The sequence below is a fragment of the Dromiciops gliroides genome, chromosome 3 (genome assembly GCF_019393635.1).
Source record: "Dromiciops gliroides isolate mDroGli1 chromosome 3, mDroGli1.pri, whole genome shotgun sequence".
Classification (NCBI taxonomy): domain Eukaryota; kingdom Metazoa; phylum Chordata; class Mammalia; order Microbiotheria; family Microbiotheriidae; genus Dromiciops; species Dromiciops gliroides.
This window is the reverse complement of record NC_057863.1, coordinates 153,961,097-153,987,959: the sequence shown is the minus strand read 5'-3', so window position 1 is coordinate 153,987,959 and position 26,863 is coordinate 153,961,097. Positions and strand designations below refer to the sequence as shown.

At 35.1% G+C, this 26,863-nt stretch overlaps 1 protein-coding gene across 1 annotated transcript in view; it reads left to right on the top strand.

Moving 5' to 3' along the window:
• The window catches only part of UGGT2 (UDP-glucose glycoprotein glucosyltransferase 2), a 235,755-nt gene that overhangs the window by 134,298 nt on the left and 74,594 nt on the right, over positions 1–26,863 (top strand). Inside the window, exons 24-29 of the mRNA XM_043994943.1 lie at positions 3,378–3,473; positions 6,659–6,761; positions 8,569–8,648; positions 12,407–12,596; positions 18,946–19,104; positions 20,391–20,476. Coding sequence (XP_043850878.1) covers positions 3,378–3,473; positions 6,659–6,761; positions 8,569–8,648; positions 12,407–12,596; positions 18,946–19,104; positions 20,391–20,476 — 714 coding nt within the window. The remainder of the gene's footprint in view (positions 1–3,377; positions 3,474–6,658; positions 6,762–8,568; positions 8,649–12,406; positions 12,597–18,945; positions 19,105–20,390; positions 20,477–26,863) is intronic.

The window sequence follows — 26,863 nt, the reverse complement described above, 5'->3', positions numbered from 1 at the left end:
ACCTTAAAGCTACAAGGTTTTCCTCTACAGCAAGATGAATCGTGTTTCTCTTCAATTTTGATTTAGTCCTCCAAGTTCTGCCTTTCAGGGCATAGCATAACGCCAATCAATCTTCCATATAAAAGGCTTTTAAGTATTTGATAGGTGGCATGGTCCCTCAGGTTCATTTTTTCCAGACCACACATCCCTACTCCATTTGATCATTATCATTTGATCCCCATACTATCATAGTGACTTTCCTTTTGCAACTTGACTGACACCAATATTCAAATTCTATCTCAGGTACTCCCTGTGTGACATTGAAGAAATTGCATTAATCTTTCCGAGACTTAGTTTCTTCATCTTTACAATAAGGATGATAATACCTGTCACATTTATCTCACAGGGCTATTATCAGGATCAAAGGAGATAATGTTTGTAAAACACTTTATAACACTTAAAGCCTTAAATACACACTAAGTATCATCACTACTCTTTATACTACCTCCAGTGTGTCAGTGTCCTTCCTAAATTGCAATGCCAAGAACTGAGCACAGTGCTTCAGATGGACTTCAGAGTAGAATAGGACCATCCTTTGCTTCTTTCTGCACATCATACTTCTGGTCATAAAGCCAGAGAACAAGCTAGATTGTTGATCTCTTCACTCATGTTGAGTTGTCAATTCACAAAAAACTTCCTCTTTTTATATGAACTTTCTTCTTGCTTTTTCTCACTCTGTCCTATATTTGCATAGTTGATTTTGACAGTTGCATGAAAGATATAAAGAGAAGAGAATGGAACTATGGAAAACCCAGTTAGAAGACTTTCACATAGTCCTAGTGGGAAGAAGTGAAGACCTCAACTAGGGTCATGACAACACAAGTAAAAAGGAGAGGATAGGTTTAGATATAGACATGGGTAGATAGAGAAGTATGCATATAGACTTATTAAGTCTTGGCAACTGACAGGATGTGAAGGGAGGAGAAGAACAGGCAGAAAGGAAGAAGGAAGAAAGAGCAGGAAGTCTTATGAGGAGGTTCACTGCCTATAAAATCAGAGCTGTTTTCCAGGTTCCTTTCTTATATAGTCTTCTCCCATTAGATTGTTAGCTACTTGAGGGTAAGAACTGTCTTGCTTATATTTGTATCTCCAGGCTGGAGTTTCTAGCACATAGTAAGTACTTAATAAATGCTTTAGCTTGATATCTCTCTAAATAGATGGGTGTATTGGTATTCAGGGAAGACTAGTACCTCTGGTATGAGGTCTGCCAAGCACTTTTTAAGGGCTGCTTTCCAGCTTTGGTATCTATCTCACCTATGGCTCCTAGAAGCTATGCCACACTCTATGCAGATAGGCTAAATAAGACTGAGGGTAACCAATAGGCCTCAAACCTGTCAGTGAGTTAGGGGGATTTCTACAATTTATTCTAATAGGCCACAAAAACAGGGGAAGCAAATATTATGAAGAGCTTATAGCTTGATTAGACATCAAAAATGCCAAGATCATCCACTGCATCCTGGGCCATTGCCAGTTGTCTTGACTTTTGTCTCATCCTGGACTCTGATGACTCTGGAAGAGAGTGAGAGTAATCACTTCATGAAACTCTGCCTCACTTAAATCCAGTTTATACATGAGTCAAAATACATCACCCATACCATTCTACCATTTTTACTACATCACAACAGGCAAGTAACAATGCAGCAGGTGCTGATACATTGGGAGCTGTAGTCAGAACCCTGCATATGGGCAGCCCAGGTCATAGAGTTGTCATGTCACTGCACTGAAGCAGGAGTGGGAATCAGCAGTCCCTGGGTGTCTGAGAAGCCTTTTTTTAAGGACTACACTGCTTACCTCTTGGAGTGAGGAAAGGGCTAGAAAATAGAAAAGGTGCTTTAAAAATTGTTTGCTTCACTTAACCTAACCCTAGCCTGCTTGCACAGCTGGTAGGAATCCTACCTTGCAAGCAAAATGCAAAAAATGTACCAAAACTTTTGCAAAGATGATTCCACTCATCATTGGTATATGGAATGTGTGCATGCTTATGGACAATATGAAATCCAGTTGACCTGAAAGACAAACGGTTCTTCTTGCCAGAAAACTCAGTAGATATCACATCCAAATAGCAGCCCTGCATAAAACAAGACTGGCAAATGAAGGCCAGCTTACTGAAATAAGACATAGCTACAAATTTTTCTGGAGTGCTTGTCATGATGAGGAGTGCCATGAATAGATTTTGCAATCAAATCTAACTTCAACACTTAGTTCACTTACCTTGGCAGTATATTTTCCAGGACTGTACACATAGATGATGAGGCCAATGCATGCATTGCCCAAGATAGTGTTTGAGAGGCTAATAAGGAAGTGTGAGAGAGAAGAGGTATTAGGCTGCCTACCAAAACGAAGGTCCATAGAGCAATTGTGCTGGCCTTATTGTTGGATGCCTATGAAACATGGACAGTTTAGCAGCATCATGCCGGGAAACTGAGTTACTTCCATTTGAATTGTCTTGAAAAGATGCTGAAAATCACCTGGCAAGATAAAATACTGGACACTGAGGTCCTTTCTCAAGCTAAACTGCCAAGCATTTGAACTGTATTTCAGAGAACAAAATTCTAATGAGCTGGCCACATTGTTTGAGTGTCAAATGCACATTTGCCTAAAAGACTAATTTACAAAGGACTCACACGGGGCAAGTGCTCACATGAGGTCAGAACAAGTGATACAAGGACCTTCTCAAGGTCTCTCTGAAGAACTTTGGAATGGATCGTGAGACATGGGAGAAGAATCCAGTCTATCAGAGTTGATCAACACATAATGTTGATGATACTGTGTATAATGTTCTTCTGGCTCTGCTCTTTTCACTCAGCATCAGTTCATGCAAGTCCTTCCAGGTTTCTCTTAACTTCTGCTCATTGTTTCTCGCAGCACAATAGAATTCCATTACATTCATATACCACAACTTGTTCAGCCATTCCCCAGTTGATGGGTAACCCCTCATTTTCCAATTCTTTGCCACAGCAAAAAGAGCAGCTATAAATATTTTTGAACATGTGCGTCCTTTTCCCTTTTCTATGATGTCCTTGGGGAAAAGACCCAACAGTGGTATTGCTAGGTCAAAGGGTATGCCTTTGTAAAAAATTTTTAATAAAAATGATGTTCCTTTTTCAGAGAACACAGGCATTAATCTTTTAAAAAGTAACAAAGTAAATGAAGGAAATTAATTCCCCTTATGTGGCACGATGGGAAACATAATCCCAGCTGAGAAAATTAAAAATTCATAATATTTAAAATGGTAGAAGTCATGGTTTGAATTATGCATTTTTCAAGCCATAAATTATAAAATGAAATTTAGAAGATTATTTGCATCAGAGAATTTACAAGTTGTTTATTTTATTTAGTGGAAGTGATCTAGTTATGAAGGTGGATGCCCTTCTTTCCTCTATACCTAAAAGTGAATCTCGGCATGATGTCACATTCCCTAAAGAAGAACACAGGTAAGACTGTAATTGAAAGGTGTTTTGTCCCTTATTGTTTAACAATGTTTTTAATGCATGCTAGTAGTCACTGACTTCCACTATATTGCTACTTTAATGCCTTTCCTGGCATAATAAACTCTAGGTTCTTAAAATAAGATTTAGACCTGGAAAGGACCTTAGAGGTCATCTGGTCCAAATTTCTCATTTTACAGATGAAGAGACTGGGCCCTAGAGAGGTTGGGTGACTTGTTCAAGTTGACAGCTATTCAATGGGAGAGTCAGGATTTGAAATTGGGCCCTCTAAATCCAACATTCTTTCCATTGCCCCATGGTACCTTTTGAAGGCTATACTAAAAGAATGCAAGCTATGGCATTTCCTAACCGAGTTGGAAAGGTATTGATATGTCTGGCTATAGGCTTTTCTTGTCATTTGAAAATCAGACCAGATGACCTAAAATCATCTAAAAGAAACCCATTATTAGAGGGTTAGTCACCATGTGATATTTTTTGGCCATAGAAACTTGTGAAAACTTTTTTATAAGGTAAAAGGGCATTGTAATCTTGTTGGTGGAAGGAGTGCCCCTACTAATGAAAACTTAAACCCTTTGAAATATTCTCCATTGTAATTTATATGGTACCATAATAAAAAGTTCATTGTTAGGGAAATACTGCATACTATTATTTGGTATCATTAGCATACAGTTCTGGATAGTCAGATATTCTGATTGTGTGTGTGTGTGTGTGTGTACAGACATATATACATACACACATATATGTATGTATTTGTATGTGTGTATAATATCAAGTTATGAATGTAAATATTAGCAAGTATAGATAATCACATTGCATAGAAATTATGATAAAAGATAATTTAGAAAGCCCTTCTCTACCTTACAGTGATTCAGCTATTATTTTACTGTAGGTGATGCATTTCATAAAGTATTTTGATTAATAATGCTTGAAGATTGGATTTATAATGTATATCATAAAATATATGATATTTTAGATTCACAAACTAATTTATAATACTATATAACCTCACTCATATTTGAAATTATATCTTTACTCTGCTCTGCCTGGGCCAAAGATCTACAAGAAGAACAAATTTGATACCTTATAAGTAAAAAGTAACAGTTTAGCTTGTAGTTTCTGCCTTTGTGTCTTTTTTACCATCCAAAGTACCTTGAGCATAGTAGGTTCTTTAAAAATGTTTTTTGAACTTAATTGAATTTTAAGAGATTTAATCTCTTTTAATTCAGTGATGTTATTTTAAACTAATTTCATCTTTACAGGTGTGGGAAGATAAGCAAGAAGATTGTCTAGTAAATATGATACATTACAGCTACAGACTAATTCTATTAATTGTCTGTTGAAGAATAGTGCCTGTCTTGATTAGAACCATTCATAAATGAAATTATTCTTGAACCTCCATAAGTGCACTTATTTCTCTTATGTAGGAGCCAGGCTAAGAAAACAAATTTTCATGTACTAATTCATATCCGTGACAAAACAGAAACCTTTACTTAACCTTTGAAGGCTAAAAAGAAGTATAATATATGAATTTACTTATTTTTGTTAATTCTGGTTTTAGCCGAGTCTACTCAAATTATTGTCCCCCATTCCATTACTTAACAACTCTATGAATGTGGACATATCACTTAATATCGACTGCTTCAGTTTTCTTATCTGTAAAGCTGTAACAGTGATAACTTATCTGTTTTAATATAGGGGACTGGGCCAGATGATCTCTTAAAGTCCCTTCCTCTGTGACATGATTACATGAGATATAGATATATATAGATATATAGATATATATATGTTATGGTAATAAGTTAATGAGATTTTTTTAAACAAACCTACTGGAGCTTATATATGCAAATGAATATTAAATGTAGTTACTTTGGAGACAATATACTTATTGTAGTTATGCTGCCATTGCCTAAAACATTTTAAAAATTTATCATGTGTAATTTTCTTCAGATCTTGGCACATTATCTCAAATAGCCTAAGTTGTGGCAAATCTTTTTCCTCTATTAATGTACTTGAAACCTTGGCATTATCTTTGGTTTTTCTCTTTCCTTCACACCTAATAAATTGCTACATCATATCAATTCTGCCTCCAAAATATCTCTCAGCATTTATCCCTTCCTTTTCTTACCCATTCTTGATATCTTAGTTCAGGCCCTCATTGCTTCTCACCTGGGTTGTTGTAGTAGGCCCTTAACCAGACTCCCAGAGTTTAGTTTCTCTTTCTTTTTCTTTTTCTTTTTTTGTGAGGCAATTGGGGTTAAGTGACTTGCTTAGGGTCACACAGCTAGTAAGTGTTAAGTGTCTGAGGCCAGATCTGAACTCAGGTACTCCTGACTCCAGGGCTGGTGCTCCATTCACTATGCCACCTAGCTGCCCCTTAGTTTCTCTTTCTTTCAAACCATAATGACTAGTTTAGTCTTCCTAAAATTTAGTTCCAGTCATATCGCCCTGTAAAAAACAAACAGAAACTTTCAAGGGCTCCCTATTACCTTCAGAATAAAGTACAAATTCTCAGTCTTTCCTTCAAAGCACTTTACACTAGAACACTGGTATTCTATGATACCGCAAAATAATATTACTAAATATTCATTGAATACACTTTTGCCTTCTTCTCTCAGTACCTTTACTAATGTTGTTCCACCTACCTTAGATCAACCTTTCTCTGCATCTCGGCTTGTCAAAATCTTCCCCAGTCCAAATAGCACCCTCTCTATTAAGTACCTTTCACATTCAAATGTGATCTTTCCCTCTTGAACTTCCACCCTACCTTATACTAGTCTATGACACATAGTTTTGTCCTTTACTATGTGCTTGCCTTAATTCTCCAACTAAATTGCAAGCTCCTTGCCCTCAAGGGCAAGAACTGTGTCTTACTCTTTTTTTATACCTACATTTCTTTACACTTAGTATGAGTTCAAACAAGATTTATTGAATTGGAAATAGCAAGTCATTAAGATCAAGTCTGGTAAACAAGACTAGAAGTGAAGACTGGAAAATAATACTTTCGGTAAAAAATGAAGCATAGCTATAATAATGAGGCTGGTTTTCTCAGAGGGTAAACTGACTCTGAAGGCAGTTAGAACTGAGGAGCTAAGGTTGTGATGATGGTAACATTTGTCTAAACTCAATTTTTTCTTTTTTTTATCTCACTTATTCTTTGCCATTTTTTCTAGTGTTATAAACATAAATCCTCAAGAAAGTGACATCTACTATGATGTTATTGCTATTGTTGATCCATTAACGAGAGAAGCACAGAAGATGGCTCAATTATTGATTGTAAGATGATACAAAAATTATTTAAATTAAATATTCCTCTTTAAGTTTGTAATTAACTAATTCAGATTAGTGTTTTGCTTTGTTCTGGTACCAACTATATATAAGCAATTGTATAATTATTTTTAAATTTTATTTTATTGGGCATTTTGAAGTCCCTAGTTCAAAAGAGGTTACACACACAAATAAGGCAGTTTTGTTACTACTGTGTAAAATATAATACATTTTTTAAAAACTGCACATAATAGAAGTTCATAGTTTCTGTATAAATCCCTCTTTTCTATTCTTTGTGTATTGAAAGGTTTCTATTTATTGATGTTAATTTCATAATAGAAAAGAAAATTTGAGAAAGAAAATAAAAAATCGTTTAAAAAACTTTTGAATATCTTGCAGCAGTATAGTATAATAGAAAGAACAATAGATTTAAGGTCCCAGATCTTCTGTTCATTGGTTATATCAGTTCAGGTAACTCACTTAACTTCTTAGAAACTCACTTTCCTAATCTATTAAAAGGGAGAATAATAATCACAGGCTTATTGTAAAAGTAAATGCTTTGTAGGTTAAAACATCATATAAAGGTAAATTGTTTTAATATTTATAATGCATATATTCTAACCCTGATTTACAGTACTTCATAATATAAACAAAAAATAATTAGTAACAGTTTTTATTCATTCGATAAGTTTGGAAGGATGTTCTTGTTCAAGTTCTTTGTTAAATTACTAAGCAGAGTAAACTTCACAGTTTATTTTTTTTCATTACATATTATTTTCTGTTAAGATTAATCAGTTCACTTTGAGATTTCACTCTTCCATATGTGACTATAAAACTATTCGTACTAGGGAGCATATAGGTAGCATAGTGGATAAAACACCAGCCCTGGGTTTAGAAGGACCTGAGTTCAAATCCGACCTCAGACACTTGGGACTTACTAGCTGTGTTACCCTGACAAGTCACTTCACCTTCATTGCCCTGCAAAAAAAAAGAAAGAAAGAAAGAAAGAAAGAAAGAAAGAAAGAAAGAAAGAAAGAAAGAAAGAAAGAAAACTATTCAGACTAAAGCTAAGCAACAGCAGCTAAACAGTCTAAAAATTGGAGTAAGCATGATACTTTTGTTCGAGCCCTGTTTTCAACATCATACACATACTTTTCCTTTAATATATCATTCATTCAAAGGCATTGGAATTATACATGGTTCTTTTATATTAAGGAAGTGTTTAGGTCTGAGCAATTCATATTTAGGCAAAGGCCTTAAAATGTGAAACTCATTTATACCAAATTATATTAACATTAATAGAACATCTTCCTCTGAAAAGCTCAAAGCACTTCACACATTATTATTTCATCTTTCCATCCTTAAGTGATTTATTGCAAGGAATAGGTATCATTTCTATTTTGCATGTGGAAAAAATCAAGGTTAAGTGGCACCCTGTGTAACACAAAATATGAGTGGTGAAATTGGGACAAAAACCTACATATATTAAATGCAAATAAGTATGTACTGCCTCCTCCCCTATCACATGGTCTTTTGCTGAATAACTTCTTTCTCTTCTTCCATTACCCTTATAACTATTTTTTTTCTTGTCTAACAATTTTGGAAAATTAGTGGATGAATTATCTACTTTGGGACTGGAACTGCCAGAGTAATAACTCTAAAAATTCTTTTTAAAAAAAGATGAGATTCCATAATTTTTTTGCCATGAACTGTGTTGATTCTCTTTATGTTTCTTATTTTCTATCTCAAACAATGGCATTATCTCATTTTATACTAAGGAAATGTGGTCACCACCAATATAATATCTTTTTGATAGGTACTTGGCCAGGTTGTCAACATGAAGCTGAAATTGTTTATGAATTGTAGGCCAAAGCTTTCAGAGGCACCACTGAAGAGGTGAGTGGTTAATGCATTGCCTGAATTTAGCAAACATTTATTAAGTATGTCTTCTAGGCACTGTTGTGGATGCTAGGTGCTAGATACTGGCTGAATGCACAGAATATGGCTTTCTCTATGGAGATAAAGAAGTCTGCTCCTCAAAGCTTGAACTAGGAATGTTCAGGACTATGCCAGTATTTGACAACAAGGGTAAAAAGTAATAAAGACAAGACCTCCAGAACCATAGTTGGATTGATGTTTAAGGGGGAAAAAAACAATCAACAGGGAGTAGAAGCATAAGGCCTGGTAAATTTTAAATAATGTATTTTGGGGAGGAGAGTTTAGTTTTAAATAAAAATTACTGTTTTCAGTTCATTGTGACTTAAAATGACTTCAGGGCATATAAAGCATTAAACAATGTTAACTGCACTAACTTTATCCTATTTTTAATAAATTATAAGCAGAGATTTTTCATAAATTCGTATTAGATGGAGGTGTAAAGCTGCAGCTGCCTGTTTTCCAATTCAACAAACAGATATCAAGCACCTAATGTGTGCAAGATACTATGTTAGGCCTTAGAAATATAAGCACAAAAACAAGACAATCCTACTATCTAGGAATTTATACTCTACATAATATAATCTTTGTCTTTTTAGCTAGTTTTTTATAAAAATGTTTTATTATTTTTAATTTATGGAATAAAACAAGCATTTCTATAACATAATAAAAAGATGGTTGCACATGAAACTACCAATTTATTATGTACAACTTGCTATTCATTTTAAATATATAATGAAGTTAACATGTTAACTTTTTTCCCTTTTTTTCTTCCCTCTACCTTCCCCCTAGAGATGGCTATCATTAGACACAAATATGTTTATATATGTAAAATCATTCTGTACCTATTTCTTTTTATTTCTCTGGTCGCAGATAATGTTTTCCTTCATATGTCCTTTGTAGTTAATCTGGGTATTTATAATAGTCAAAATGACTTAGTTGCTCAAGGTTGTTCTTAAAACAATATTATTGTTATTGTATAAAATGTTTTTTTTTTGTTCTGTTCATTTTACTCTTTGTTATTAAGTGCAAATCTTTCCATGTTTTTCTAAAATCATCAAGCTCATAATTTCTTATAACACAGTAATATTCCATCACAATACCATATTGCAACTTGTTCAGCCATTCCCCAATTGACAGGCATCCCCATAATTTCCAGTTCTTTGCCATCACAAAAAGAACTGCTATAAATATTTTAGAATATATAGGTTCTTTTCCTTTTTCCCTAATCATCTTTGGAAATCAATCTGGTAGTGGTACTGTTGGGTCAAAGGGTATAGGCAGTCTTATAACTCTTTGAACATAATTCCAAATTGCTCTCCAAAACTGTTGGATCAGTTCACAGTTACACCAACAATGAAATGGTGTCCTAATTTTTCCACATCTCCACTTTCCCCTTCATAATTTTACTCAATCTGATAGGTCTAAAATATCTTAAGGTTGTTTTGATTTGTATTTTTCTAATCAATAATTATTTAGAGCATTTTTCATATGACTATAAATTGTTTTGATTTCTTCATCAGAAAACTACCTATTTATATCCTTTTATCAATTGGGGCATGACTTGTATTCTTACAGATTTGGCAGAGTTCTTTATATATTTGAGATGAGACCTTTATCTGAGAAATTATCTATAAATTTACCCCCAATTTTCTTCTTTCCTTCTGATCTTGGCTACGTTTGTTTTACTTATTCAAAAACTTTTAAAATTTAATATAATCAAAATTATCCACTTTATACCTTACTCTTCTCTATATCACGTTTATTCATAAAGTATTCACCTATCCATAAATCTGATTAGTTCTTCATATTTTCTTTTAATATCTCTATTTCTAGGTCATGTATCTGTTTTGACTTATCTTCGCAAATGATGTAAGATATTGTTCTATGCCCAGTTTTTGCCATACTGCTTTCCAGCTTTCCCTGCAATTTATATCAAATAATGAATTCTTATCCCAAAATCTTAAGTCTTTACATCTGTCAAAGATAAGGTTATTATATTATTTGCTGCTATAAGATACAGGTCTACTCTGTTCCATTGATCTACTGTCCTGATTCTTAGTACCAAATATTTTTTATAATTACTGCCTTATAATACAGTTTAAGATCTGGTACTGCTAAACCTGCTTCCTTTACATTTTTTTTATTAGTTCCTTTGATATTCTTGAATTTTTGTTTTTCCAAATTTTTTAATTCAGTAAAATAATTTTTGTTAATTTATTTGGGATGACATTGAATATATAAATTAGGTAAAATTGTCATTTTATTATATTGGCCCTGCCTACCTGTGAATAATTAATATTTCCCCAATTACTCAAATTTGATTTTATTTGTATTAAAAAAATCTTATAATTTTGTTAATATAGTTCCTGGGTATGTTTTGGTAGGTGTATTCATGGATATTTTATACTGTCTAGTGTTATTTTTAATGGAGGTACTCTTACTATCTTTTTTTGTAGAGTTTTGTTTTACTCAGCATGACTGCTGATGATTTATGTGGATTTACTTTATATCTTACTACTTTGCTAAAATTATTGTGTCAATTGTTTTTTAGTTGAGTCCTTGAGATTTTCTAAATATATTATCATATTGTCAGCAAATAGAGATAGTACTCTTACTTTATTCCCTGTTCTGATTCCTTCTATTTCTTTTTCTTATTATTATTTCTAGGATTTCCAATACACTAATGAATAATATCGGTGACAGTGGGCATCCTTGTTTCACACCTGATCTTACTGGGAAGGCTTCTAGCTTATTCCCATTACAAATAATGCTGGCTGATGGTTTTAGATAAATGCTTTTTATCAATTTAAGGGAAAAAATTCATTTATACCTATACTTTCAACTGGTTGGTTTTTGTTTTTTAGGGGGTGGGTGGGATAATGAGGGTTAAGTGACTTGCCCAGGGTCACATAGCTAGTAAGTGTCAAGTGCCTGAGGAATGGATTTGAACTCAGGTCCTCCTGAATCCAGGGCCGGTGCTTTATCCACTGTACCACCTAACTGCCCCCAAGTGTTTTTAATAGAAATAAGTGTTATACTTTATCAGAAGCTTTTCCTAATATAATCATATGATTTATTTACTTTTATTATTGATGTAATCAATTTTGTTAATGGTTTTCCTTATGTTAAACCATCCCTGCATTTCTGATATAAATCCCAGTTGGTCATTAATAATTGTTAATGTTTTTGCTACTTAAGGGTAAAACAAGAATCAGTGCTAAAGGCAATTTGTCTATCTCAATTTATCAAGCTTTTTCAACTTGATGCTCATTTTCATTATACTTTTGTAATAAGTGCTTTAAAAGTCATAAAAATAAACACATTTGAAACCTACACTGTCCCCATTTTTCTTTCTTCTGCCAGTGGTGTCAAGAAATAGGTCCATGGCCCTAAAAAACAGCATAAGTCAATAAGTAGAACTCATTCCTTAACTACGTTATCAGACCCCAACTTAATTCAGTATAAACTGAAGTGTTTGGGATTTTTCTCATCAATAAATAATAAATTATACTCAGTAATACTCTGAGCACTATTATAGTATAGCTTACATATTATGCTTTTCTATCCAATGATATATGTTAACTGTATAGGATTTTTTTTTAAATCAAGTAAATTCTGATATGGAATTCAAACTGTTTTTATTTAAAAGGTTTCCATTGGAAAGGTGTGTTAGTCCAGGGATACAATGCTTATCTCTGTATTTTTTTTATCAACAGCTTTTACCGATTTGTTTTGGAACCAGAACTGACTCCAGGACCCAATAATATTCTTTCTTTGGGACCTGTGGCAAAATTCCTAGAAATGCCTGAATCACCTCTTCTGACCCTCAACATGATTACTCCTGAAGGCTGGTTGGTTGAAGCAGTCCACAGTTCCTGTGACCTTGATAACATTCACTTAAAGGATGTAAGTTGTAATTTTCAGCTATTAACAAGAGAGCCAACTAACCTATGCCTCCCATTGTAAATTTGATACCAATTATTATGTCCATAGAATCAGAGTGGCAAGATGGAATAGTTCAAAGAGTATCAATGAAATATCTTCTGCCTCATTCCTCAATTTAAAATGCTATCTTCAAAGTTACCAATGAGCTCTTGATTGCAAAAGCTGATGTTCTTTTGTTTTTTCAGTTCTCCTCCTTTTTGACTTGTCTGCTGCATTTGACACTGTTGATCACCCTTCATCCTGGATAGTTTCTCCTAAGGTTTTCTGACACTGTGCTTTCCTGGTTTGCTTCCTAACCGTCTGACTACTCCATTCCATCTCTTTTATTGGCTCATCATCCACATTATGTCCTCTAACCATGGGTGTTCCCCAAGGTTCTACTCTAGGTACTCTTCTTATATATATTCTCTTTCTTGGTAAAACTATTAAGTCTTACAGATTTAACTATCATCTCTATACTTTAATGTCCAACACCAGTCTCTCCACTGAGCATTAGTCCCAGATCACCAGTTACCTACTGGACATTTCAAATCAGAAGTCTCAAAGACATCTTAAACTCAGCATATCAATTTTAAATTAATCTATCTTTTCCCCTGAGCCCTCTCCTTTTACAGATTTCTCTATAGGGGCAGTTAAGTGGTACAGTGGATAGAGAGCCAGGCAAAGATTTGAACTCAAATCTAGACTCAGACATTTACTATTTATGTGACCTGAGCAAGTCACTTATATTTGCCTCAGTTTCTTCATCTGTAAAATGGAGATAATAATAGTATCTACCTCCTGAGATTTTTGTGAGGATCAACTGAGATACTAATTGCAAAGCACTTAGCACAGAAACTGGTATATAGTAAGTGCTACATAAATGTTAACTTATTATTATTAAAGTAACCACCATAATTCCATTATCTCAGGTTTATAATCTCATTATCTTCTTTTGGGGGGGCGGGGCAATAAGGGTTAAGTGACTTGCCCAGGGTCACACAGCTAGTTAAGTGTCAAGTATCTGAGGTTGGATTTGAACTGAGGTCCTCCTGAATCCCAGGACGGTGCTTTATCCACTGCGCCACCTAGCTGCCCCCAATCTCATTATCTTCTACTCTTCATTCTTCCTCACCTTACAAATCCAGTCAGTTGCCAAGTCTTGCCATATCTACCTTCACAGTGTTTCTCATTTATGACTCCGCTCCACTCACATAACTACCTCCTTAGTTCAAGACTTCTTTGCCTCTTGCCCACATCACTACAAAAAGCCTCTTAGACTCCCTGTTTCCAGGCTTACAACACCCTAGTCCATCCAAGGTAATTTTCCTTAAGTACAGATCTGACCATGTCACTACCCTAATCAACCAACTCCACTGGTTTTCTCTTGCCTCTAGAACAAAATTAAAACTCTTTAATTTTTTTATAATCTGGCCACAATCTGACTTTTCAAATTTAGTATATATTACTCCCTCTCCAGAACTCAATGTATAGTCTTTTCAAACTGACCTTCTCTCTATTCTTAAGACACATTCTATTTCTCATCTCTAGTGCCTGGAATGCCACTTCCTCCTTGCCTCCATTTCATATAGTCTTGCTCTTTATTTAATGTGTTGCTTAGACATCATCTTCTGAATAAAGCTTTTCCTGATTCTCCATCCTAAACTACCTTTTATTTAACTACTACATATATTCATGCATATATATGAATACATACGTGCATCCACACATATATACATATATATTTATTAATTTTATATATATATCCTGCAAATATTTTATAGGTCCTTATTGTCTACTCCATTGGAATAGTAAGCTTACTTCACATAGGGATGGTTTCATTCTTTGTACTTGTATCCCTAAAGCCTAGCATATTACCTGGCACTGGTAGGCACTTAGTAAGTACTGATTGATTGATTGGAAATATATGACCAAGATAACTCATACTTACAGCATTGAAGGACCCCTATATCCTTTCTCTTTTTCTGATGGTCTCACTCTACTCCCTAAATTATGTGTCTTTGGCCTCAGATAGTCTCCCTTGGACACCTCCTCTCCACAGCTTAACTAAGAATTCTCAGGACTTATTCTCCCTTGATTACATAGCTGGCTCTCCTCTCTGCTACCATACTCCTTAGGGCTTTCTCAGTATCTTTCCTTGAATCCCTGAACCTCCTCCATCTTGGATCTGGTGTCTCCTATAGGGTGAGTATCTACACTACAAAACATCATGATTGATGGGTAGGATGAAAGAGAAAGAAATACCTTCTCCCATCCACCTACCTTCTGGAGAAAAGCAAGGAGGGAAGGCAAAGAGTGAACCCCACTAAAGACCTAGGTTCTTCCTGCAGAGTTAGCACTCTTCTAGACTTCCAGGGCTCATGCTCCACAAAGCTTCAGTTGTTGGCCAGCACTGACAGGCTTGTTTTTGTAGGTCACCAGGGACATGACTGATCTCCAGTCACAAAGGCAAGCTGCTTCTATTAATTCCATGAAAGAGAATTTCACACTTTGTAAAGGGATGTGCAAAATGCAAAAGCTTTTCTTTTTGCTTCACTTAAAATAGTTAGCACCCTTTTGCTCCTTTTGCTTGCCCCTTCTGTGATTTCATCATGTAGGCTGAAGGGGATGGAGACCAGTTGATTGGGGGTTGTCTGACTCACACCATATTCAAAATAAATGAAAGATGAATTTTTGTAGGGGAAAGGAATAGCGGCTGGAGGGATCAAGAAAGGTTTCTTATAGAAGGGAGTATTTGAGTAGAATTCAAAGAGTTGGGTGCTATCATATTATACTTCTGCAATTACCTTGATAGATGCCTATTTAGAAGCATTTCTCTAATAAGTTACTGAACACACCCCCTCACAAACTGATACTACTAATTAGACCCATATGTATTTATAGAACAAAGGCCAAAAGGATCATACAAGATCTTTGGTTTTAATAGCAAAAGGATTTCGATTTCATTGAGTCCACACTCTTCTTTTTACAAATTAGGGATCTAAGGCCCAGAGAGCTTAAATGGCCTGCCCATGGTCATAAAAGTGACAAGTATCAGAGATAAATTATGAGGACAGTTTCTCTGACTCTAAATCTAGTCCTTTACTGCCCCACAATAAAATCAAAGGAAAAGTCAAAAAACCCTAACATTCCCCATGGCATAGTAATTACATAGTCAGAGACTTTTATCTCAGCTATGACTGTGTGGGAAAGAATGTAGGCAATGACGATCATTCAACCATTGATCTGGGGAGAACTGAGAGAAGACAGAGAGGGATTTCCCTCTTTTGAGCCTGAGTGAACATATAGTGAGTACTTTCCCTGACATAAATAATTGACTTGAATAATTAAAAGTAAGTTGAATTCATGTGACTTCATCTCTAAGGGAATGTTGGTTCCATAATAATAAATAGCCAGTGGCATTTCAAATACAGAAACTACAGAAGTGTGGTAACAACTTTACATGTAATTATTGCTAAACTTGATCCACAGCCTAAGGTCAGATATTTCAATGATTCTGGAGCTACATGGAGTCATAAGTTACCAGGGAATGTAGTTAGCCACAATGAACAAGTAATATTGGAAATGCCTTTTAACTCAAATCATTTAAAATACCTTGTTACTTAGACTCTTGCCTTAGTAGATATTTTCCTGGGATTTTTTTTTTTCGTTGTGTTCTGACACAGCCATACTACCAACTCATGGTTCTATATACTAGCCATGCCTTCTTCCCATTCTTTTCATCCTTTTGCCCCTTTATAAGATTATAGGAATCAAGCTGTAAGGATTTTTGAGTCCACGTACAGATGAAAAAACTGAAGCCCAGAAAGGTTGAATTACTTGCCCGAGATCATACAAGTCACAGAAACAATCCCTGAAGTCCTCTAACTCCACAGCCAGCACTGTACCCACGCCATCATTCTCTTGAGATGGCCTTCCAAGCCTACACCATGGAGAGCTCTCTGCTATAGTACCTGACCAGAACTACTCCTTAGGGAATGAGGGGATTCTCTTGCACCTCTACTTCTTTTCTTCTTCTGACTCTCTCCCAGAGAATGTGGCCGTATTTTCCAACTAATTCAAGTTTGCTTTGCTAATAATATCTAGCATTTATATAGCATTTTAAAAAGTACTTTAAAAATATCTCATTTGATTTTCTCAATAGCCCTCTAAGATAGTTATCATTACCCCCATTTTATAAATGAAAAAACTGAGGCATAGAACAGTTACAGTTTGCCTTGCGTCACATAAATATCTGAGGCTGGATTAGAACTCAAGTCTTCCTGACTCTTAAGTCCAGCACTCTGACCACTGTGCCACTTAGCTACCTAGAATATATTTTCCTGGTATTACTCACACCCCAAGTATAGATGTCATCAAAACTCAGTTCATACGTGCTCTGTTTTATTTAGTTACGTTGATTTTGATCCACTTAAAAACCGGGTTTTGAGGGATCTAACTCAATTCTGACTCTTTGGTAACCCTCCTTCTCCTTCTATATGCAAACTAGAATCCTCTGGACATCCTTTGGAATCATAGATTTGGAGGTTTAAGGAAAAATCTGAACCAAAATTTATTCATGTATCCCTTGAGAATATTCCTAGTAAAAATCTTTATACTCAGGTTATTTCTTTAATGCTATAGAGTACATCTTCTTGTTCTACAGTTTCCTTGCCTTATATTTGGTTGTCAAACCAATAAGAATTTATTAAGCACTTAACTATCTGCCAGGCACTATGTCAATTGCTGGGGATACAAAGAACTGCAAAAAACAAAAACAAAAAACCAGTCCTGGCTGTCATGAAGCTCATGGTTTAGTCTAGAAGACAACATGATCTGTACAAATGAGATCTGTAAGGATAAATAATTGAAGAGGGAAGGCATAAGTTTTAAGGGAGACCTAGAAAGAATTCTTGCAGAAGATATGATTTTAGCTGAGTCTTAAAGGAAGCCAGGAAACACAGATGAGGAAGGAGAAAACTGAAGGTACAAGGGTCACCTTATGAAAATATGCAGTCAAAAAATGGAATGTCCTGTGTGAAGTATAATAAGGCCAATGTCAATGTATTGAAGAGTATATGAAGGAGAATAAGGTTTAAGAAGACTAGAAAGGCAGAAAAGAGACAGGTTATAAAGGGCTTTAAAAGTAAAAAAATAACAAAATTAATGTTTGATCCTGGAAATAATAAGGAGCCACTGGAGTTTATTGGATAGGGGAGGTGGGGAAGTGTTAAATGATTATACTTATACTTTAGGAAGATCAGTTTGGCAACTGTATGGAAGATAGACTTCAATGGAAAAAGATTTGAGTCAGGGAGAGCAACCATAATGCTTTTGAAGTAGTCTAGGTATGAGGCAATGAGGGCCAGTTCAAGATGTTCAGTAGACAATTGGAGATGTAAGACTAGAGGTCAGGAGAGAAATAGCAGCTGGAAATGTAGATCTGAAAATTATCTGCATAGAGATGATAATTGAATCTATAACTAGTGAGACAACTAAACAAAATAATATCTAAGGAGAAGAAAATAGGGTCCAGGACAGAACCACAGGTATACTCAATATAGTTGGCATTACCTGGATGAGTAGTCAGCAAAGGAAACTTAAGAAAATACCATCAGATAGGTAGGAGAAGAACCAGGAGAGAGTAGTCCAAAAAACTAGAGAGATCTAGAGAGAAGAGAATATCAAAGAGAAGAGGGTGATCAACCAATGATAGAACCTGCTATAAAGAGGTCAAAAAGAATAGAGAGAATGCCATTAGATTTGATATCATTAGAAAAGAGAGATCAGTAGAAAATCTGGACCAGAATGTATTCCTTGATTCTTTAAGAGCATTTCTAGGCCAAATCTTCATATTCAGTTTGACCCATGAATGCTACACAAGCAATATATCTTTCTGTTCCATAGCTTCTTTGTCTTACTGTTTGGAACAAAAGCCAAGATGGCTTTGTACCTTGAAAGGAAATACTGTAATAATAATATAGTGGGATGGAAAAGTGATGTTTGCTCTTTAAGATTATTCTAGAAATTTATACAGTTTCATGATCTATCAAAATGTTTCTTTTTTTTTTTTTTTGGTGGGGCAATGAAGATTAAGTGACTTGCCCAGGGTCACACAGGTAGCAAGTGTCTGAGGCTGGATTTGAACTCAGGTCCTTCTGAATCCAGGGCCAGTGCTTTATCTACTGCACCATCTATCAAAATGTTTCAAACAAAAGTATTAGATGGTTATAAATTCTCTTCCTTTTTATTACATTATAATAAAACTATTTCTAGCCTATTTTGAGAGGTGAAGATGCATTACTTAAATTGCAAAATATTATCTTCCTAGATTGAGAGAACTGTCAGAGCCGAATATGAACTAGAATATCTCCTGCTTGAAGGACAGTGCTTTGATGAAACTAGTGGACAGTCTCCTCGGGGACTTCAGCTTACCCTGGGCATGAAAAAGAATCCTCCTCTGGTTGATACCATTGTGATGGCAAATCTTGTAAGTATTGACTAGGAGTAGATATTTTCCCATATGAACTAATTCAAAATTTATTAAGGACTTCCTTTGTATATAATAGACAGATATCTTGGTATAGTTAGGGAGACCTAGGATTGAGCTTTTCTTGCACAAATTAATTGTGTGAACTTGTTGCTTAATTTCCATGTACCAGGCTATCAGTTGCTTATTTGCTTAAAGAGCTTCCATTACTAAAACTACCCAGACAAATGAAATCACCGCTCCCTTACCAAAAAAAAAAAAAAATTGCAACAGAGTTTAATAGATCCTAGGAGATATACAAAGATAATTAACATTTGGTTGGCCCTTATTGAGTTCTTAGACTAGCAGGGAGAATATAACATATTTATAAAGACAAATAACTATAATGGGCTCATGAATTTTACTTTGCGTGCTTCCTCCGCAAGTCCAGATCACAGCCCGTCTTTTGTGGCTGGTGTGTTCAAATAAATCATTACCTAGAAGCTGAACAGTTGCCGGGCACTCTAGGACTCAAAGCTTTTCTGGTTGGTACACAGAGTCTGCTGGCATTTGTGCATCAATCATGTGGTGCTCAAGAACTCTGGATCATGTTTGTGCTACACTGAGTAGCACCATATTATTATATGATAATGACATAGGAGAAATACAAATGGTTATTTAATATCTAAGGAGAAAGGAAAAATCTTTTGAAACTGGGAAAATTATGAGAGATTTTCTGGGTGAGGTAAACATTGAAATGATGGGTAAGATTTGAAAGGGCAAAGATAAAGGGATTCTCCTTCATTTGTTAGCTCAACAGAGCTACGTTCTTACAAGCTTGTCCTAGATCTATAACATAGCACAGTTGAACACTGAGGTACTAAGATAAAAATGCAAGAACACCTTTATTTTGTATGTTCCATAAACAAAAGAATAATTGAAAACTTTTAATTAGAAGGGACTGACCCTTAATCTTATTACATTTTATATTAATGTGAGTAGAGAACCTTTATTTTATCATTGCAGATCAGTTTTCAGGGAATTCTTAGGAATATACATCTCCTAGAATTACTTAAATATTCATTACAGTTTTGGATGATTCTAGTGCAATCCTGCTTAGAGGTAGAAGTATAAACTGGATTAGATTGAAAGGTCCCTTCCAACCCAGTTTTTTTTTTTTTAAAAGAAAACCTTTATTAAGCCCCTCCAGTGGAGATGATACCATTAATACTTAATAACTGTCTTCTTGGACAGTTTAAATCTAGTCATGGCACTCTGATTCAGTGATCCTCTTTTCTTCTGATAAGGGATATTTTCAGTTAAAAGCAAACCCTGGTGCTTGGATTCTGAGATTACGCCAAGGGAAATCTGAAGATATTTACCAGATAACTAGGTAAGTAACCATATTTTGGAGTAACATGATCATCTTATTTATTAGCTTTTACAAGAAAGTTGTTACAATTGTATAACAACATTGGGAAATGGTCCTTAGCTTTAATGGGCTCGGCAGAACTAAACTCATTATCCCCCTCCCCCTAGACCCACCTTGCTTCCCTCACTTTCCTACTGAGGATACTACTATGCTGTCAGTCATCCTAGTTTGAAACCTAGAAATCATCTTTGACTCTACCCTCTCATAGCCCGAATTTGGCAACTGACATTCAATCAATCAGTTGCCAAGTCTTATCAATTCTGTTTCTATAACATCTCTCATATCCATTCCCTTCTCTCAATTCTCTCAGCTTCAATCCTCATCTATCTAGGTCCTTATCACCTCTCACCTGGAGTTTTGCCATAATCTCTTAAATGGTATCCCAACCTCCAGTCTCTTCACTGTCTAAGTCCATCCTCCCCGGAGCTGCCAAAATGATTTTCCAAAAGACTCCTTGTTAAGAAGCTCCAGCAGCACCTTGTGAGTTTGGGCTAGGATAAAATACAAACTTCTATTTGGCATTCTATTTAAAACCTTTTGCAATCTGTTCCAAACTTATTATTCATTTCTCCATTTCATTTAATTCAGTCTTTCCCTCACACATGACATTCCATTTCCTATCTCTGTGCCTTTGCAAAGGGATGTATGTGACCTCTTAGAATCCCTAGGTTGCTTCATTACTCAAGCACCATCTCCTACATGAGAACATCCCTGATGTCCTCAACTGCTAGCTCCATCTCCCAAAAATATTGCTTTTGTATCTACATGTATGGGTATATGTTGTTTTCTCCAATAGAATTTAACCTCCTTGAAGTCAGAAACTGTTTATTTTTTTCTTTGTATCTCTAGTCTAATTTTGTCTTTATAATGTGCTTTGTACATAGTAAACATTTTAAAAATGATTGTTGTTTGTCTCTTCAACTTAATTATCCGGTGATTTTGGACAAGTCACTTAATCTTTCTTAGGCTACATCTATTTTTTTAAATTAATAAAGTATTTTATTTTTTTCCGTTACATGTAAAAGCCTACATCTATTAAAAAGAAAGAAAGAAAGAATCCCTATTTTCGTCTCTTGATTAACTTGTTCTGAAGATCAAATGAAATAATGAATATGAAAGTACTTTGTAAATTATAAAGTACACTTCAGATGAAAGATGTAAAGTATTTTAATTATAAAAGGGGAAAACTCCCCATTCAATTCTACATTTGCCCAATTTTATTTAAGGATACATTCCTCATTCTTTTTATCTTTGACCACCAAGATTTTGCCGAGGATCACAAGGAAATAGAGGTTTCACATACTAGAAGAAGCCATTCGTTGTTAACTTTCCCTCAGCTTTTATGATTTTGTAACTTTGCAGTAGATTTGTAGAATAGTAAGGTCAGAAATTACTCCAGTGAATTTAAATGTTGTTGCTTGTCAAATCAATCATTCAGAACCAAAACTTTTAAAGTTTTTAGGTGATAAAGATAGAGATAAAATAATTTACTGTGACCGTAACTGGTAGAAGTCTTATATAACAAGTGGACTATTTACCTGTGTGACCTTCAGCAAATCATTTAACCTCTGTGGGACTCAGTGATCTCATCTATACATTAGGTAGTTTCACCTTTCTCAGATGCTTTCTGGCTCTAATCTTTTAATTTACAAGCTTTTATTTTCTCTTCCAATGCCCTTATTAAAAAACAGAAAGAAAAAAGGAAATCCTATATATATGAACCATTTGCTTTAAGTATCTACGTATTATTAGTAGTGTGCAGTCATAACCTTTAGCATAATAATATTGACAATATGCAAATGAGAGTTTGTTAAAGTTTATACTTCATCTGTTTTAAAAGTCACCATGGGGCAGCTAGTTGGTGCAGTGGATAAAGCACTGGCCCTGGATTCAGGAGGACCTGAGTTCAAAGCCAGCCTCAGACACTTGACACTTACTAGCTGTGTGACCCTGGGCAAGTCACTTAACCCCCATTGCCCCACAAAAACAAACAAACCAACCAAAAAAAAAAAAGTCACCATGGACTTTAAATTTTGATTCACTTTTTCTTTCTCTAAAGGTATGAACAAAATCAAGATTTTTCTCCCCTTGAGTCTTAGTACTGTCCCTAGTAGTTATTGAAGGCTTTTATAAGGTTATAGTTCCAGCAAATCTTGATTACAAATGGTTTAGCTATAGTACCTAAGTCAGAGTACAATCATAATAAATTTTTGACATATAAATTGAACAAATAGCATTCCTTGGGAAAATATAATATTGAAATTTTTTTCTAAAAACAAGGAAATGCTTTTGACATTGTAAACCATTAATTTTAACATCTGTCAGTTTAAGTAAACTGTTAGTGTATATGTTTGATTGTTTATTATGTTTTCCATCATGATAAGTATAGTTTCTTCTGTTGTGTTAAAACCCATTCTGCTAACTCTTATTTCACTTATGCAACATAGATAGATACACAGACATTTCAATTAATGTTTGTTCCATTACAGATAGATAGAAAAAGCATTAAGTACTTGTGAGGTACTATGCTAAGTGTTAGGGACACAAGTAAAAATAAACAAGATAATCTTTGTCTTCAATGAGTTTATATCCTAATAGAGGAAAAGAATATATGATGGGGAAATGGAATGGAGACTGGGTAGTACACTCATAGTGGCATAGCTAGCAGTGTTCAGGAAGTACTGTTGAGGTCTACAACCAAGCAATATAGAAGCAGAGCTGGCCTATCAAAGCCTCGAATATTTCCAAGGTCAAAGTCCAATTTTCAAGTCAGGAGGGAATGGAGGCAACATGACTGGAGATTTGGGGGAAGTATGTTTATACAATTAGGGAATTTCCCAGACAATTTAAATAATTTTTTAAACATTTTACACAAATACCCCAGTTAATATGAAACCTCTTGTTTTTTCAGACAATATAAACCTTTAGCATAAAAAAGGTAAATATCAGAGTTGAAGTTTATATAGCAACTAACATGAGTATTAGTTGATTACTCTTACCATTTGTTGGTTGTCAAGGTCTGACTACTTTTAAATTTCTGAATATTGGTTGACATCCACAGCTTAGACTCTAGCTATAATTTTTATTTTTGTATGTTTAAGGTTATATCATTCAGGTCTTGGAATTGTATTATATGTGCTACTATGACTGAAGCATTTCCAAGTATACTTTCAGCATCAAAATACTTTTGTGAGAGTTTTTCTTTATCTACAAAATATAAACTGAAGGAGAAAATCATGTGTTTGTTCACCTGACTTTCCTTATTACTAAGGGAATTCAGAGTCTAACCTTTACTCTTATCACATATCTTAGAACAACATATCTGTCACAGGACTCCATTGACCTGCCTGACTAAACTTCTTGCTTACTCGCTGGAGGCAATATCTGTCTTCATCTCCTTTCTTCATGACTTCTCTCCCTTCTTATTTGATCTAATACCCATTCTAGTTCTTTGATTCAGAGACAAACAGATCCAAGTTAGTTAAAGCAGTGAACTGACCTCCAAACAAATTTATTTAGAAGGAACAGTTAGGAAGCAAAAAAGCACATTTTTTTTTCCTAATGATTTGGCACATAGCCGTGCTTGTACTTGTGAGAATAATTTTTTGATCCCAAGTATAAAATTTATGTTTGCCTTTATTAAATTCCATATTATTTGATTCAGCCTATTAGCTTAGCCTGTTAAGCTTTTATAAAACCTAATCCTCTAATCCCTGCATTAGTTATCCCTCCAAGCTTTTTGTCATCTGTGACTTTACCTAAGGATAATTAATTTTAAATAACTAAGGGAAAAGCTCTGAGGCATTTGAACAAAGACTTCTTTGCAATTAGATATTGCCCTCTAATGACTACTCTTTGGGTTTGGTCATTAAGATAAGTTTGAAATTCACCTAATTCTTTATTATCTAGCCTCTATCTCTCCACTTAGCTGACATGAGAAATTTAGTAAAATACCTAGCTGAAATTTAGGTAAACTGTACTTAAGGAATTTCCTTGATTCTCCTAATGTATATTTTCTCATCTAGAAAGGAAATAAAGCTAGTCTGGCATAACCTGAACTTGATTTAAAAAAAAAAAAGTTGTCTTTTTTTTTTTTTTTTTTTTTTGGCGTGGGGCAATGAGGGTTGAGTGACTTGCCCAGGGTTACACAGTTAGTAAGTGTCAAGTGTCTGAGGTCAGATTTGAACTCATGTCCTCCTGAATCCAAGGCCAGTGATTTATCCACTACGCCACCTACCTGCCTCAAAAAGTTGTCTTTTAATGATCACTATTTCCCTTTTTAGATTTCAGATTGTATTACTTTAATAATAATGAAAGATATTAAGATATATTCCTCACCCTCCTAAGCCTACAATCTGCTAAGGGATGTATTGAAAGAGTTAAGTATATTTGCAATGTAATATATGCAAGCTAAATAAGTACAAAAGCAATGCAGAATCAGCATGCTAAAAGTGTCACAGCTTTAATAATGGGAGCCTCCCTGGAAAAATTAGTTTGATGGAATACTTCTTATCACTATATCAAAGCACACATCCCTAAACTATTTTCATAAGTATTATTATTAATTGGAGAATAATTGATTATTGAGTAAAGTTGACATGTGGTTATTCAAATGAGGAACATTTTCTTTATATTGCCACCATCTATAAGATACTAATGCTGGTAAATTAGATCAACTAAAAATAGACTTTTAGACTTTTGATTTTGAAAAAATCCAAGATGAAAGAATGGTAAGAAGCAATGTGGTGAGTTCCCATCTATAACTCTTCCAAACATACCTAGAAAATGGACCAGCCCAAATCCTGTTAGGAAAATCCAAAAACACTAAAAAAAAAAAAAAAAAAAAAAAAAAAAAGGCGGCTAGGTGGCGCAGTGGATAAAGCACCAGCCCTGGAGTCAGGAGTACCTGAGTTCAAATCCAGCCTCAGACACTTAACACTTAATAGCTGTGTGACCCTGGGCAAGTCACTTAACCCCAATTGCCTCACTAAAAAAAAAAAAAAAATTCCAAAAACAGTTATAGTGCCTTTTATCTAGCCCAACTGAAAGGGAAACAGACAGAAAGGTCTGCAGATAGGGGCGTGAAGACAGCATGAACTGGCAGCTTTGTCAGGCAATACCTAGTTTTGGGTCACTGATTCAAGGTGGAATGAGAAAGTGACCTGCATACAGAAGTGCCTTGGAAAGCACACCAAAAAAGGAGGAAGTTCAGAAGCCAGCAATAGCAGTTTGGTTCAGACCCCAGACTCAGATGAAGGTCTCACTTTCAGTATCTGATCTAATCTGCAAAGGTATAACTAAGAGAGGAATCCCAAACCAAAGGGAGATCTTACAGCTGTGCCACTCTGAAACAACAGAGCTTTCTAGCTGACTCATAGGGGTGGAATACAAGGGTCTACTTTTGAACAAACTCAAACCCAGGTCAGGAACTTGTGGGTTTTAGATGAGAAGGTCCGCAAACAGACTTTTCCCTGGAACAGACTGCTTTTGGGACACTGAAAGCTGACAAGTCTCCAATTTGTCCCTGAGATCTAGTAATAATCTAATGTTCAATAACCCTAAGAGGGGGCAGCTAGGTTGCGCAGTGGATAAAGCACTGGCCTTGGATTCAGGAGGACTCGAGTTCAAATCCAGCCTTAGACACTTGACACTTAACTTGCTATGTGACCCTGGGCAAGTCACTTAACCCTCATTGCCAAGAAAGAAAGAAAGAAAGAAAGAAAGAAAGAAAGAAAGAAAGAAAGAAAGAAAGAAAGAAAGAAAGAAAGAAAGAAAGAAGAAGAAGAAAGAAAGGAAGAAGAAGGAAGAAGAAGAAGAAGAAAGAAAGAAGAAGAAAGAAGAAGGAAAGAAGAAGAAGAAGAAGGAAGGAAGGAAGGAAGAAAGAAAGAAAGAAAGAAAGAAAGAAAGAAAAAATTAACCCTAAGAAAGCAGCAGCAGGACCAACCCAAACCTTTCCTCCAGAAGTATGAAAGAGCTCAGTTTTAACATTAAGGCCAAAGCCAGAAATTAGGATGTAAAAAGAGGGCAAGCCAAAAAAGATTCTCCCCTGTAATGAATTACTATGGTGGCAGGGATGCTCATGACACAGATACAGAAGAGAATGACTCCAAAATATCTACAAGCAATGCCACAGGGAAAAATAGTCTGGGGACAAATTCAGCTAGAACCCTAGATGAGATGAAGTAGGAGTTATATAATGTTTTAGAAATGAAATGATAGCTCTTCAGGAGAAAAATAGGAAATAAATGAGAAAATAGGCAATGAGGAAACAAAGCTATCACTCTTTACAGATGATTTGATGGTATACATAGAGAAACATAGAGAATCAACTAAATAATAGTTGAAACA